At 42.3% G+C, this 15,742-nt stretch overlaps 1 protein-coding gene across 1 annotated transcript in view; it reads right to left on the minus strand.

The window, feature by feature from the left end:
* LOC124711408 (ribosome biogenesis protein BMS1 homolog) overlaps positions 1–15,742 on the minus strand; it is a 125,650-nt gene that overhangs the window by 77,600 nt on the left and 32,308 nt on the right. Inside the window, exons 2-4 of the mRNA XM_047241467.1 lie at positions 8,271–8,391; positions 6,112–6,302; positions 2,135–2,283 (exon numbers count right to left, since the gene is read on the minus strand). Coding sequence (XP_047097423.1) covers positions 2,135–2,283; positions 6,112–6,302; positions 8,271–8,391 — 461 coding nt within the window. The remainder of the gene's footprint in view (positions 1–2,134; positions 2,284–6,111; positions 6,303–8,270; positions 8,392–15,742) is intronic.

Here is a 15,742-nt window from a genome sequence, read left to right on the forward strand (position 1 = left end):
TTATATCATCCTTTCAAGACACTGTCCATTCCGTTCATTTGCTCTTCCAAGTCGTTTGATGTCTCTGACAGAATTACAATGTCATCGGCGAACCTCAAAGTTTTTATTTCTTCTCTATGGATTCTAATACCTACTCCGAATTTTTCTTTTGTTTCCTTTACTGCTTCCTCAATATATAGACTGAATAACATCGGGGAGAGGCTACAACCCTGTCTCACTCCCTTCCCAACCACTGCTTCCCTTTCATGCCCTTTGACTCTCATAACTGCCATCTGGTTTCTGCACAAATTGTAAATAGCCTTTCGCTCCCTGTATTTTACTCCTGCCACCTTTAGAATTTGAAAGAGAGTATTCCAGTCAACATTGTCAAAAGCTTTCTCCAAGTCTACAAATGCTAGAAACGTAGGTTTGCCTTTCCTTAATCTTTCCTCTAAGATAAGTCATAAGGTCAATATTGCCTTATGCGTTCCAACATTTCTATGGAATCCAAACTAATCTTCTCCAAGGTCGGCTTCTACCAGTTTTTCCGTTCGTCTGTAAAGAATTCACGTTAGTATTTAGCGGCTGTGACTTATTAGACTGATAGTTCGGTAATTTTCACATCTGTCAACATCTGCTTTCTTTGGGATTGGAATTACTATATTCTTCTTGAAGTCTGAGGATATTTCGCCTGTCTCATACATATTGCTCACCAGATGGTAGAGTTTTGTCAGGACTGGCTCTCCCAAGGCCGTCAGTAGTTCTAATGGAATGTTGTCTACTCCTGGGTCTTGTTTCGACTCAGGTCTTTCAGTGCTCTGTCAAACTCTTCACGCAGTTTAGTATCTCCCATTTCATCTTCATCTACATCCTCTTCCATTTCCATGATATTGTCCTCAAGTACATCGCCCTTGTATAGACCCCTACATACTCCTTCCACCTTTCTGCTTTCCCTTCTTTGCCTGGAACTGGGTTTCCATCTCAGCTCATGATATTCATACAAGTGGCTCCCTTTTCTCCAAAGGTCTCTTTAATTTTCCTGTAGGCGGTATCTATCTTGCCCCTAGTGAGAGAAGCCTCTACATCCTTACATTTGTGCTCCAACCATCCCTGCTTATCCATTTTGCACTTCCTGTCAATCTCATTTTTGAGACATTTGTATTCCTTTTTGCCTGCTTTTTTTTATATTTTCTCCTTTCATCAATTAAATTCAATAATTCTTCTGTTACCCAAGGATTTCTCCTTGCCCTCGTCTTTTTACCTACTTGATCCTCTGCTGCTTTCACTACTTCATCCCTCAGAGCTACCCATTCTTCTTCTACTGTATTTCTTTCCCCCATTCCTGACAATTGTTCCCTACAATCATAATATACCAGCATTCCAAGAAGAATCACACCTGTATTAAGGGCAAATAGGGGTCCAACCCATTATTTGTAAACCATTCCCAAGTAAATACATTATTTTGCCTATCACCTGTATGTGCCTTGATTCAAGAATGTGCCCTTCACAGCACACTCATTTTGGTTAACGTCTCATAGTCGGGGTTCACAACAGTTTGCTTCGGTGCACGTCAGACTTTAAAATCCTGTGACATGTATACATGTGCTGATGAAAAATCTTTTGCAGTATCACTTGAAACTGGCCAAGAGGCTGAAATTGCAACCGTGAAACAAATGATTACAATCTACAGTGAATATGATGTTCTTTGAGGAAATTAAGTTTGGTGTTCACGATTGTTTTGTTCTTGGTAACTGGTCATTATTATGTGCCTTGAAATGATTATGCGTGTTCTAATTTCAGACTCATCATCAAGTCAGCTGATACTCTACCCCTGTCACATGTCCACAACAGTAAAGTGTAGTCTTAACTCCAACCTATGCATCAGTTCTTATATTTACAGCTCATCAGGGAGAGAATATATTTCTGCCTACAACAAAACATAACTATTTTTTCCTCTACAATTCAACAAAAAATAAGTCCTTTCACTCACCTGGCAAATGTTCAAGAACTCAAATGTTTCCATTTCAAAGGCAAAGGATGAGTCAACTAAAATAAGGGGTAAGTCAACAACATTGGCTACATCTATTATACTGTTTCACCAAAGTGTCACTATTTTTTCTCTACACTTCAACAAAAAATACATCCTTTCACTCACCTGGCAAATGTTCAAGAACTCAAATATTTCCATTTCAAATCCAAAGGATGCATCAACTAACAGAAGGACTAAGTCAGCAACTTTGGCTACATCTATCATACTGTTTATGTCATTATTACACTCAATCAAAGTCAGTCTTCTTCTTTTACCTATTGAAAAAAAGTGTAAATTCATTAGTCTCTCAAATCAATCAGACACAACCTTACCAGACACATATAAATGCTATTACTTTCTAGTGCATGGGAATTTTTACAGTTCCACCAGAACACAATGAAAAGTCAATTACTCAGTTATAAACAGAAATGTAACGATATGAGTGTTCCCAGTTCGAAATTAGGTATATGAATCCAGATGCATAAATGTAACAATTATAAGTTATTATTAACATTTATCAGTGTCATGTAACTAAATAAAGATGGATTAGATATACACTCCTGGAAACGGAAAAAAGAACACATTGACACCGGTGTGTCAGACCCACCATACTTGCTCCGGACACAGCGAGAGGGCTGTACAAGCAATGATCACACGCACGGCACAGCGGACACACCAGGAACTGCGGTGTTGGCCGTCGAATGGCGCTACTTGCGCAGCATTTGTGCACCGCCGCCGTCAGTGTCACCAAGTTTGCCGTGGCATACGGAGCTCCATCGCAGTCGTTAACACTGGTAGCATGCCGCGACAGTGTGGACGTGAACCGTATGTGCAGTTGACGGACTTTGAGCGAGGGCATATAGTGGGCATGCGGGAGGCCGGGTGGACGTACCGCCGAATTGCTCAACACGTGGGGCGTGAGGTCTCCACAGTACATCGATGTTGTCGCCAGTGGTCGGCGGAAGGTGCACGCGCCCGTCGACCTGGGACCGGACCGCAGCGACGCACGGATGCACGCCAAGACCGTAGGATCCTACGCAGTGCCGTAGGGGACCGCACCGCCACTTCCCAGCAAATTAGGGACACTGTTGCTCCTGGGGTATCGGCGAGGACCATTCGCAACCGTCTCCATGAAGCTGGGCTACGGTCCCGCACACCGTTAGGCCGTCTTCCGCTCACGCCCCAACATCGTCCAGCCCGCCTCCAGTGGTGTCGTGACAGGCGTGAATGGAGGGACGAATGGAGACGTGTCGTCTTCAGCGATGAGAGTCGCTTCTGCCTTGGTGCCAATGATGGTCGTATGCGTGTTTGGCGCCGTGCAGGTGAGCGCCACAATCAGGACTGCATACGACCGAGGCACACAGGGCCAACACCTGGCATCATGGTGTGGGGAGCGATCTCCTACACTGGCCGTACACCACTGGTGATCGTCGAGGGGACACTGAATAGTGCACGGTACATCCAAACTGTCATCGAACCCATCGTTCTACCATTCCTAGACCGGCAAGGGAACTTGCTGTTCCAACAGGACAATGCACGTCCGCATGTATCCCGTACCACCCAACGTGCTCTAGAAGGTGTAAGTCAACTACCCTGGCCAGCAAGATCTCCGGATCTGTCCCCCATTGAGCATGTTTGGGACTGGATGAAGCGTCGTCTCACGCGGTCTGCACGTCCAGCACGAACGCTGGTCCAACTGAGGCGCCAGGTGGAAATGGCATGGCAAGCCGTTCCACAGGACTACATCCAGCATCTCTACGATCGTCTCCATGGGAGAATAGCAGCCTGCATTGCTGCGAAAGGTGGATATACACTGTACTAGTGCCGACATTGTGCATGCTCTGTTGCCTGTGTCTATGTGCCTGTGGTTCTGTCAGTGTGATCATGTGATGTATCTGACCCCAGGAATGTGTCAATAAAGTTTCCCCTTCCTGGGACAATGAATTCACGCTGTTCTTATTTCAATTTCCAGGAGTGTAACACTAAAACATCACCTACAAGTGTAGGCTAGTCAGTATTACTACAATGATACCATGATAACATACTAGTAGTACAAGAGAAACATGTACATTATAAACAGTCAATATATTGGTTAAGTTAGTCACTTTTCTATGAACTGCATGGGAAGAGGGTGAAGAGAGGAATGTAGAAGTTGACACGATACTGCACAAAAATGGGTTGCTCAAAATATAAGGTCAAGAGAGACATAATGAATGAAGATGATACAATTTCTGAGCAGGCAACAATATGGCAGGAATAGCAGTCGATGAGCCAGGAATAAGAAATAAGAAGATGACAACTGAAACAGAAACAACAGAAGATGTGATCAAGTGGACATATAATGAAGATGGAGAGAAATAACGAGAAAAACAATAAAGTTACTCAACTTAGTAAGCAGGACTGGTGGAGTCCATATTCATCAATTTCTTCAACAACCACAATAAAAATGTGTGTACTTGTTCAAACATTTAGTGCACTAACATCCCATAAATTACCCACTCACCACCTTGTTTTTGTCCCGCTTGTTATTTCACACACACCTGTTGCTTTGCTGGTTTTTATTTTTCACTAATTTTCCTTCTCACTGTCTCTCAACTTTTTCTGTCACTAAACTCGTTAGCAAACTGAAGGTTTGATTTTAAAACATATTATACTTTGACTTGGCATATAATCACCAGGCAACAAAAAAATTAATGTATCACACACAATGTGGACAACCTAGTTTATTATGAGGTTCATTCAAATGAAACCTGGTCAGTGCACCAATCTTTGTGTTACACGTAAGGTGGCACCACGTAACAGCTCATATGGTAGAGAGACTGACGCATGTGCAGTGTTTGATGTAGCACACTGAAGAGAAGGTGGTCACACAAGTTATCGTCCACTACCAAACGGGCAGGCAAGTAAGCAGGAATAACGAGGAGTGGTTTGATTTTTGGTGGCGGTGGGAATTGGAGGCCATGAAATGTACTGACGGATGAAAGCTGTGTATGATGAGTACAGTGTGGTTATTAAAGTGCTGTGAAATGGCGCAAATGATTCCTTGAGGGGTGCGAGTCACTCGACGACGATGCTCGTCCTGGACAGGCTCATCGTGTCATCACACTGGAAATGCTTGTGGAAGTGAATGCTTTAGTCTTGGACAACCGCAGAAAACCATGGATGAGATCCACTAGTTACGGGTATTAGCGTGGGCACTGCCCACACTATAATGCACCAAAATCTGTGCGCAGTGGGTTCCCCACCAACTGACTGCCAAACAGCGCAATACTCTAATGGCGCTGTCTTTGAGACATCTGCAATGTTATCAGGAGGAGGAATATGGCTTTCTATGGGGTGTCGTCACAGGTGACAAAACATGGTGTCACCATTTTGAACCGGAAAGCAAGCATCAGAGTAAGCAATGGAAACATGCAACTTCACCACCTCCAAAAAAATCAAAGGCCACACACACCAGTTCTGTTAAGGCCATGATGCCCTTTCTTTCAGCCACAAGGGCCCACTGCTTGTAGAGTTCCTGGAACGGCGAACCACCATTAATGCCCAGCGTTATCACGCCACTTCACAGAACCTTAGAAGAGCCATCAAGTGGAAATGCCAAGGCATGTTGTCCAATGGCGTTATCCCCCTGCATGATAATGCCCACCCATAAATGGCCAATGCGGTGAAGACAACATTGCAGAAGTTTCGGTGGAAAATGCTGGAGTATCCACCGTACAGTTCCGACCTTTCACTGTGTAACTTTCATGTGTTTGGACCTTTAAAACAAGCTATTCGCAGACATTGATTCGCAATGGATGACAAAGTGTGTGACTGGGTCCAGGCCTGGATCCGACAGCAGCCTACTAGCTTCTTCAAAGATGGAATCAACAGGCTAGTGTTGCAATGGGATAAATGTACCAACAGTTTTGGGGACTATTTTTGAGTATATGTAAAGTGTATAACTACATTTTTTAGTTAATAAAATTGTCACCATTACTTTACACTAGTGACTGAGTTTCATTTGAATGCCCCTTATAAATGCAATTATAGTCACAATATGTTTGTAGCAAATGTGTAAAAGGTACAGTTCTGATAAAAATAAAAGGAAGAGAGCTACAAACCTGAAACTATTGTCACTGGTCCCTTGATAACAGTCATTGGCTGCTTGGTAAAATGCTTGATAAGACAATGCATAAGTGTGGTCTTCCCAACTTTACGTGGCCCCACTATTGCCACAACTACTGGTGGAGGTTCCAATGGTGCTCGATCTACCAGAGGTATATGTTGTTTCTTTGTCTGGATATCTTGTTTTCTGTAAGAATTCATTTCACATTCATATAAAACAAGCAATAAATGATAAAAAAAAATATTTGCTCTGGTTTGGAGAATAGTGGTAACACAGGTGTAATTCTGAAAAACTGTGAACACATTCAGGTGTTAGACACTAACATTAACTTAGAAATGTGTGAACACGTTACAAGTGCTCAACTGAAAATATAAGAAAGTGAGATCTCAAAATAATTGAAGCTGAATCCATAATCTTGCATGGCTTCCCTATCTCAACCAATCCAGATGTTCTTGGATCCCCTTTTGCAGAGCCAGTATAATATCCTCTGATGTAATATGAGGGCGTGGTGAAAAGTAATGGCTCCAAATTTTTATGTGAAAACTCAGACAGCTTTTTAAACAATACAAACTTTATTAACTTTCTACATCTTTATTCTTTGTGACTAGAAATTTACATCTCGACATAGTCATTCTGATGACGAACACATTTCTCCCAATTAGAGGTCAGTTTGTTGATACCATCACTGTAAAAAGTTTGACTTTGTTGACAGAGCTACAACCTCAATTCTTCTCACACCACTTCATCACTATTAAAAGGAAGTCCTTGAAGGTGTTCTTTAAGTGTTGGAAACATATGAAAATTGGATGGAGCCAAGTTGGGGCTGTATGGACAATGACAATGAAATCAAGGCACTGGGTTGTTGCAGATGTTGCAGCACTGTGTGGTCTGGCATTGTCATGCTGAAGGAGAGGGTGCTCTATCTTGGACGAACTTTTCAAATTCCTGCTTTCAGTTCGCCACACATAGTTACATTATGCATAGTTAAGTTACATAGTGTTATGTTACACACTACAATTTGGAGCCCTCTAGTGGCAGAGAATTGCAACTTTCATCCCTGAAGTGGGGAAGTCAACCAAGTAATATGCATGACCTGTAATACCTCAACCAATAGTTCTACTAATTTTTACACATAGATAATGGAGTAAAGCTTTAGAAATGTTTTTACTACAAACTGATATGTATCAGACAGTAGGCATAGTGTTGTGTTCAAAAAGTGAAATTCAAGAGTTATATGACAAAATTTAATAAATGAGGGAGGATTGAAAAGTGATACTGTATTATAGTGGTTAGAAATCTGGGAACTGACACATTTGTTATTGGCATATCATACTCATCAGACAGTGTGGTAGAGTAACTCTTATTCTCTTGGATATACTGCCCCCTTTTTTTTAATTCATTGGTAGCTTGTCTGGTATCTCCTGAGGCTTTGTTCACTTGAGGCAGTGGTGTGGTAAAACATCAGACTTATAATTGGGAAAATGACAATTCATGTCCTCACCCAGCCACCCAGATTACTTATTATGTTTTCTTCGATTTTGCTAAAGCTGTTAAGAGTGAGTGATATATCTAACCCTGGGGATGTACAAAGAAGAAATACGTTACTTGACTCAGCATGGAACCTAAACACATTTTATTTATGAATTGACACATTATTCAAAGTAAGTCCTTATGTTATGCACCACTTACATTTTGAGCTCTCCCCTAATGGAGTTGGTTGAATATTTTTGTGACTCAACAAGCCTCTGCTGGATCATGAAACGCTCCTTCAAGTATTCTGAATCTCTTCTATTCAAAATGGTATTGGCCAAGACTACAAACAATAACTGAGTGGATGAAAATTTTATAAGCAACTTGCTTCATAGATGAAACAGATTTCCTTAGGACCCTTTCATGAACTCCAGTCTGAAATCTGCCTTCCCCGCAGTTTTTGATTCATTAAATATTTGACATTTGCAGCAACTGAGTCTACTGACTTCTTGTTTTACACACACACACACACACACACACAGGAGCATACAAAACTTCTGGGCAAGCCGCTACCAGAATGATTTGAGAGAGGGAAGAGGGGCAGTGTTCCTACAAACTGGACCGTATCTAACAATCTGACAATTCATTATCAATAATTATTATTTAATAAAAGCAACAACTTACCTTCTGAACCTTCTTTCTGCACGCACAGCAGAGTTGAAGGTGAATGCCTTAGGATTCTTCTGTTTATCAGTAAGTTCCTGAACATGTTTATTTTTTGCTTTCTTCTTCTCTGCCTTTCGACCTAAAATAGGAACAGTGTCATTAAGTAGCCCACAAATCACGTCTCTCTAAGAGTAAGCGTTTAAATCTCTGAATATTTTATTCATTAAGCAACAGTTCTGAATAATGATAAATACATGTTAATAAGATAATGGATTTGTTTTTGGATGCTGATGCCATTAACAGCATCTTTACTAAAGTAAAGAAAGACAAATGCGAAAAGATTCAAAATGTGAAAGCTAGTCGAAGAGTAATGCACGGTTCACTTTAGTACAGTAATAAGCATAAGGAAAAGGAAATTTTATTGGTAGAAGCCTTAATTTCTATTGTTGTTGTTGTTGTTGTTGTTGTTGTTGTGGTCTTCAGTCCTGAGACTGGTTTGATGCAGCTCTCCATGCTACCCTATCCTGTGCAAGCTTCTTCATCTCCCAGTACTTACTGCAACCTACATCCTTCTGAATCTGCTTAGTGTAAACATCTCTTGGTCTCCCTCTACGATTTTTACCCTCCACACTGCCCTCCAATGCTAAATTTGAGATCCCCTGATGCCTCAGAACATTTCCTACCAACCGGTCCCTTCTCCTTGTCAAGTTATGCCACAAACTCCTCTTCTCCCCAATTCTATTCAATACCTCCTCATTAGTTATGTGATCTACCCATCTAATCTTCAGCATTCTTCTGTAGCACCACATTTTGAAAGCTTCTATTCTCTTCTTGTCCAAACTACACTCCTGGAAATGGAAAAAAGAACACATTGACACCGGTGTGTCAGACCCACCATACTTGCTCCGGACACTGCGAGAGGGCTGTACAAGCAATGATCACATGCACGGCACAGCGGACACACCAGGAACCGCGGTGTTGGCCGTCGAATGGCGCTAGCTGCGCAGAATTTGTGCACCGCCGCCGTCAGTGTCACCCAATTTGCCGTGGCATATGGAGCTCCATCGCAGTCTTTAACACTGGTAGCATGCCGCGACAGCGTGGACGTGAACCGTATGTGCAGTTGACGGACTTTGAGTGAGGGCGTATAGTGGGCATGCGGGAGGCTGGGTGGACGTACCGCCGAATTGCACAACGTGTGGGGCGTGAGGTCTCCACAGTACATCGATGTTGTCGCCAGTGGTCGGCGGAAGGTGCACGCGCCCGTCGACCTGGGACCGGACCGCAGCGACGCACGGATGCACGCCAAGACCGTAGGATCCTACGCAGTGCCGTAGGGGACCGCACCGCCACTTCCCAGCAAATTAGGGACGCTGTTGCTCCTGGGGTATCGGCGAGGACCATTCGCAACCGTCTCCATGCAGCTGGGCTACGGTCCCGCACACCGTTAGGCCGTCTTCCGCTCACGCCCCAACATCGTGCAGCCCGCCTCCAGTGGTGTCGCGACAGGCGTGAATGGAGGGACAAATGGAGATGTGTCGTCTTCAGCGATGAGAGTTGCTTCTGCCTTGGTGCCAATGATGGTCGTATGCGTGTTTGGCGCCATGCAGGTGAGCGCCACAATCAGGACCGCATACGACCGAGGCACACAGGGCCAACACCCGGCATCATGGTGTGGGGAGCGATCTCCTACACTGGCCGTACACCACTGGTGATCGTCGAGGGGACACTGAATAGTGCACGGTACATCCAAACCGTCATCGAACCCATCTTTCTACCATTCCTAGACCGGCAAGGGAACTTGCTGTTCCAACAGGACAATGCATGTCCGCATGTATCCCGTGCCACCCAACGTGCTCTAGAAGGTGTACGTCAACTACCCTGGCCAGCAAGATCTCCGGATCTGTCCCCCATTGAGCATGTTTGGGACTGGATGAAGCGTCGTCTCATGCGGTCTGCACGTCCAGCACGAACGCTGGTCCAACTGAGGCACCAGGTGGAAATGGCATGGCAAGCCGTTCCACAGGACTACATCCAGCATCTCTACGATCGTCTCCATGGGAGAATAGCAGCCTGCATTGCTGCGAAAGGTGGATATACACTGTACTAGTGCCGACATTGTGCATGCTCTGTTGCCTGTGTCTAGGTGCCTGTGGTTCTGTCAGTGTGATCATGTGACGTATCTGACCCCAGGAATGTGTCAATAAAGTTTCCCCTTCCTGGGACAATGAATTCACAGTGTTCTTATTTCAATTTCCAGGAGTGTATTTATCGATCATGTTTCACTTCCATACATGGCTACACTCCATACAAATACTTTCAGAAACGACTTTCTGACACTTAAATCTATACTCGATGTTAAAAAATTTCACTTCTTCAGAAACACTTTCCTTGCCATTGCCAGTCTACATTTTATATCCTCTCTACTTCGACCATCATCAGTTATTTTGCTCCCCAAATAGCAAAACTCCTTTACTACTTTAAGTGTCTCAATCTAATTCCCTCAGCATCACCCAAGTTAACTCAACTACATTCCATTATCCTCGTTTTGCTTTTGTTGATGTTCATCTTATATCATCCTTTCAAGACACTGTCCATTCCGTTCATTTGCTCTTCCAAGTCGTTTGATGTCTCTGACAGAATTACAATGTCATCGGCGAACCTCAAAGTTTTTATTTCTTCTCTATGGATTTTAATACCTACTCCGAATTTTTCTTTTGTTTCCTTTACTGCTTCCTCAATATATAGATTGAATAACATCGGGGAGAGGCTACAACCCTGTCTCACTCCCTTCCCAACCACTGCTTCCCTTTCATGCCCCTTGACTCTCATAACTGCCATCTGGTTTCTGTACAAATTGTAAATAGCCTTTCGCTCCCTGTATTTTACTCCTACCACCTTTAGAATTTGAAAGAGAGTATTCTAGTCAACATTGTCAAAAGCTTTCTCCAAGTCTACAAATGCTAGAAACGTAGGTTTGCCTTTCCTTAATCTTTCCTCTAAGATAAGTCATAAGGTCAATATTGCCTTACGCGTTCCAACATTTCTATGGAATCCAAACTGATCTCCTCCAAGGTCGGTTTCTACCAGTTTTTCCATTTGTCTGTAAAGAATTCGCGTTAGTATTTTGCAGCTGTGACTTATTAGACTGATAGTTCGGTAATTTTCACATCTGTTAATACCTGCTTTCTTTGGGATTGGAATTTTTATGTTCTTCTTGAAGTCTGAGGATATTTCGCCTGTCTCATACATTTTGCTCACCAGATGGTAGAGTTTTGTCAGGACTGGCTCTCCCAAGGCCGTCATAGTTCTAATGGAATGTTGTCTACTCCTGGGGCCTTGTTTCGACTCAGGTCTTTCAGTGCATTGTCAAACTCTTCATGCGGTATAGTATCTCCCATTTCATCTTCATCTACATCCTCGTCCTTGTATAGACCCTCTATATACTCCTTCCACCTTTCTGCTTTCCCTTCTTTACTCATAACTGGGTTTCCATCTCAGCTCTTGATATTCATACAAGTGGCTCTCTTTTCTCCAAAGGTCTCTTTAATTTTCCTGTAGGCAGTATCTATCTTACCCCTAGTGAGATAAGCCTCTACATCCTTACATTTGTCCTCTAGCCATCCCTGCTTAGCCATTTTGCACTTCCTGTCGATCTCATTTTTGAGACATTTGTATTCCTTTTTGCCTGCTTCATTTACTGCATTTTTATATTTTCTCCTTTCATCAATTAAATTCAATTCTTCTTCTGTTACCCAAGGATTCCTCCTTGCCCTTCGTCTTTTTACCTACTTGATCCTCTGCTACCTTCACTACTTCATCCCTCAAAGCTACTCATTCTGCTTCTACTGTATTTCTTTCCCCCATTCTTATCAATTGTTCCCTTATGCTCTCCCTGAAACTCTGTACAACCTCTGGTTTAGTCAGTTTATCCAAGTCCGATCTCCTTAAATTCCCACCTTTTTGCAGTTTCTTCAGTTTTAATCTACAGTTCATAACCAGTAGATTGTGGTCAGAGTCCACATCTGCCTCTGGAAACGTCTTACAATTTAAAACCTAGTTCCTAAATCTCTGTCTTACTATTATATAATCTATCTGAATCCCATCAGTATCTCCAGGCTTCTTCCATGTATACAACTTTCTTTTATGATTATTGAACCAAGTGTTAGCTATGAAAGTTATGTTCTGTGCAAAATTCTACCAGACGGGTTCCTCTTCCATTTCTTACCCCCAATCCATATTCACCTACTACGTTTCCTTCTCTCCCTTTTCCTACTATCGAATTCCAGTCACACATGACTATTAAATTTTTGTCTCCCTTCACTATCTGAATAATTTCTTTTATCTCATCATACATTTCTTCAATTTCTTCATTATCTGCAGAGTTAGTTGGCATATAAACTTGTACTACTTTAGTAGGCATGGGCTTCGTGTCTATCTCGGCCACATTAAGGCGTTCACTATGCTGTTTGTAGTAGCTTACCCGCACTCCTATTTTTTTTATTCATTATTAAACCTACTCCTGCATTACCCTTATTTGATTTTGTATTTATAACCCTGTATTCACCTGACCAAAAGTCTTGTTCCTCCTGCCACCGAACTTCGCTAATTCCCACTATATCTAACTTTAACCTATCCATTTCCCTTTTTAAATTTTCTAACCTACCTGCCCAATTAATGGATCTGACATTCCACGCTCCGATCTGTAGAACGCCAGTTTTCTTTCTCCTGGTAATGACATCCTCTTGAGTAGTCCCCACCTGGAGATCCGAATGGGGGACTATTTTACCTCCGGAATATTTTACCCAAGAGGACGCTATCATCATTTAACCATACAGTAAAGCTGCATGCCCTCGGGGAGAAATTACGGCTGTAGTTTCCCTTTGCTTTCAGCCGTTCGCAGTACCAGCACAGCAAGGCCGTTTTGGTTAGTGTTACAAGGCCAGATCAGTCAATCATCCAGACTGTTGCCCCTGCAACTACTGAAAAGGCTGCTACCCCTCTTCAGGAACCACACATTTGTCTGGCCTCTCACCAGATACCCCTCCGTTGTGGTTGCATCTATGGTACGGCTATCTGTATCGCTGAGGCAAGCAAGCCTCCATGGCAAGGTCTATGGTTCATGGGTGGAGATGGGGGGGGGGGGAGAATTTCTATTACCAGCCTTAAAAATATTTTTTTCCTCCCTTTCTTCGGCTTCAGAGGTATCAGCATAGAGATTACAGTATCCAGTGACATGCACATTCAGATAAATCAACAGTCACAACTGATGAAAATGTATCAATCATTTGTGAAGTAATCCATAATGACAGAGGCAATGCAAATGGGTCAGATCATAGAGTACTCAGGTGTGGTAAAAGGATCCGTGTTAATGATAACTGAATAATTAGGACACAGAAAACGGTGTGCTTAACGGTTTCTGACTCTTGGCAAGAAGGTAATGCAAATCAGAAGAAAAACAAATTTGGTAATCTTATACAGAGCTTTTGGGGGTTTGCGGAAACACTTTAATGAAGTCATCAAGTGTACTAGAATCTGGCAGTTTCATTTTCATCCTGAGAAAAAGGCAGTCAACACTACTGGGGCAATGAGGATCACCACATCAAAAGAAGCAACCTGCCACATGAAATGATAAATTGATGGCAATACTCTTTCAAGATAACAATGGTTGGATTCCACACATTTTCTTGAACATGAAATTACAAGGACCAAGAAATGATGTTCATCATGGCAAGTATTTATCTTAAGGAAGTGGAATTTCAATTACTACCAATAGAAACATTTTACTAACCTCATACTACTCCAACAATCTTATTATTTTTTTTGATATGAATATAATAGAGGGAAACATTCCACGTGGGAAAAATATATCTAAAAAGAAAGATGATGAAACTTACCAAACAAAAGCGCTGGCAGGTCGATAGACACACAAACAAACACAAACATACACACAAAATTCTAGCTTTCGCAACCAATGGTTGCCTCGTCAGGAAAGAGGGAAGGAGAAGGAAAGACAAAAGGATATGGGTTTTAAGGGAGAGGGTAAGGAGTCATTCCAATCCCGGGAGCGGAAAGACTTACCTTAGGGGGAAAAAAGGACAGGTATACACTCGCACACACACACATATCCATCCACACATACACAGACACAAGCAGATGTCTGCTTGTGTCTGTGTATGTGTGGATGGATATGTGTGTGTGTGCGAGTGTATACCTGTCCTTTTTTCCCCCTAAGGTAAGTCTTTCCGCTCCCGGGATTGGAATGACTCCTTACCCTCTCCCTTAAAACCCATATCCTTTTGTCTTTCCTTCTCCTTCCCTCTTTCCTGACGAGGCAACCATTGGTTGCGAAAGCTAGAATTTTGTGTGTATGTTTGTGTTTGTTTGTGTGTCTATCGACCTGCCAGCGCTTTTGTTTGGTAAGTTTCATCATCTTTCTTTTTAGATTTATTATTTTTTTTAAATGATATGTTCACTTTCAGTAAGAAAACAGCTACAGCTAAAAGCGAAGAAGACGTCATCTACTTTAAGTAATCCTACCTTCAGAAATACGTGGTCCTTCAGCAAGAAAGGAAAGTGCAGGTCATTATAAGGCCAAAGGTGGGACTAAGGTGGGTGGGAAAACTTAAGATTACTATTACTTACTTTGCTTCTATCAACAGTACTTCCAAACTGTCTCCTGGAGATCAACACTTGGCAGCCATTCTCCTTCTTTGCAATTTTAATAAAGAGTCCAAAGTTAAACACAAGAAACAGAAGTAAACACAAATGGCAGTTCAAGCCAGAATTCAAACCTTGTGTTTTCTTTAATAACAATGAGATTTACAATGAGGGGTCTGTAATCTACGCTAGATGTTCTAATTTTCGTTACTGCACTCCTTTTTTCTTCAAAAATTGATCAATAGCAGGTTTTAAATCGAAAACTCATTCCAGACAGGCCCCTTTAGTTAACAAACTCTGCAGTAATATATAAAGCCTCCACACTCTTTGTTCAATTCCACTGAAAACTGTTGCAACTGACAGTGGAATAGTGCATGTGACTTCAGAAATTTTACTATTCTTATCACCAGTTCCTTCTGTGCTCCATGCCTGCAAGTTTAGCTCAAAGAGCTTCTTCATGTATAGAACAATGAATTCTGTGTCTATTATCATTGTAATTTTTTGCTCTTTCATTGTCAACTATATCTCAAAATTCTTTCTAAGTGGCAGTGTAACACTGTTCCACAGAGAATTGGCAGTACCCATTGATTACACTACTGCTTAACAGATATTTGAGAATTCTCGCTGCTGTCTTCTGTCACTCATTTTTAAAGGTTCGTGACAGTTGAAAGCTAGAATGCCTCTTTTTGCACAAACACCCACTGGACCTACAAACATCTTCATACCATGAACTGAAGAGAGGCATGCCGAATGAAAAACTCTGCACCACAATATTAAAAGAAATGTCATGCCATGCCAGGTAGTTCTGAGAAGGACTGATCGAAGCCAAG

This window comes from Schistocerca piceifrons, chromosome 8 (genome assembly GCF_021461385.2).
Source record: "Schistocerca piceifrons isolate TAMUIC-IGC-003096 chromosome 8, iqSchPice1.1, whole genome shotgun sequence".
Lineage (NCBI taxonomy): Eukaryota > Metazoa > Arthropoda > Insecta > Orthoptera > Acrididae > Schistocerca > Schistocerca piceifrons.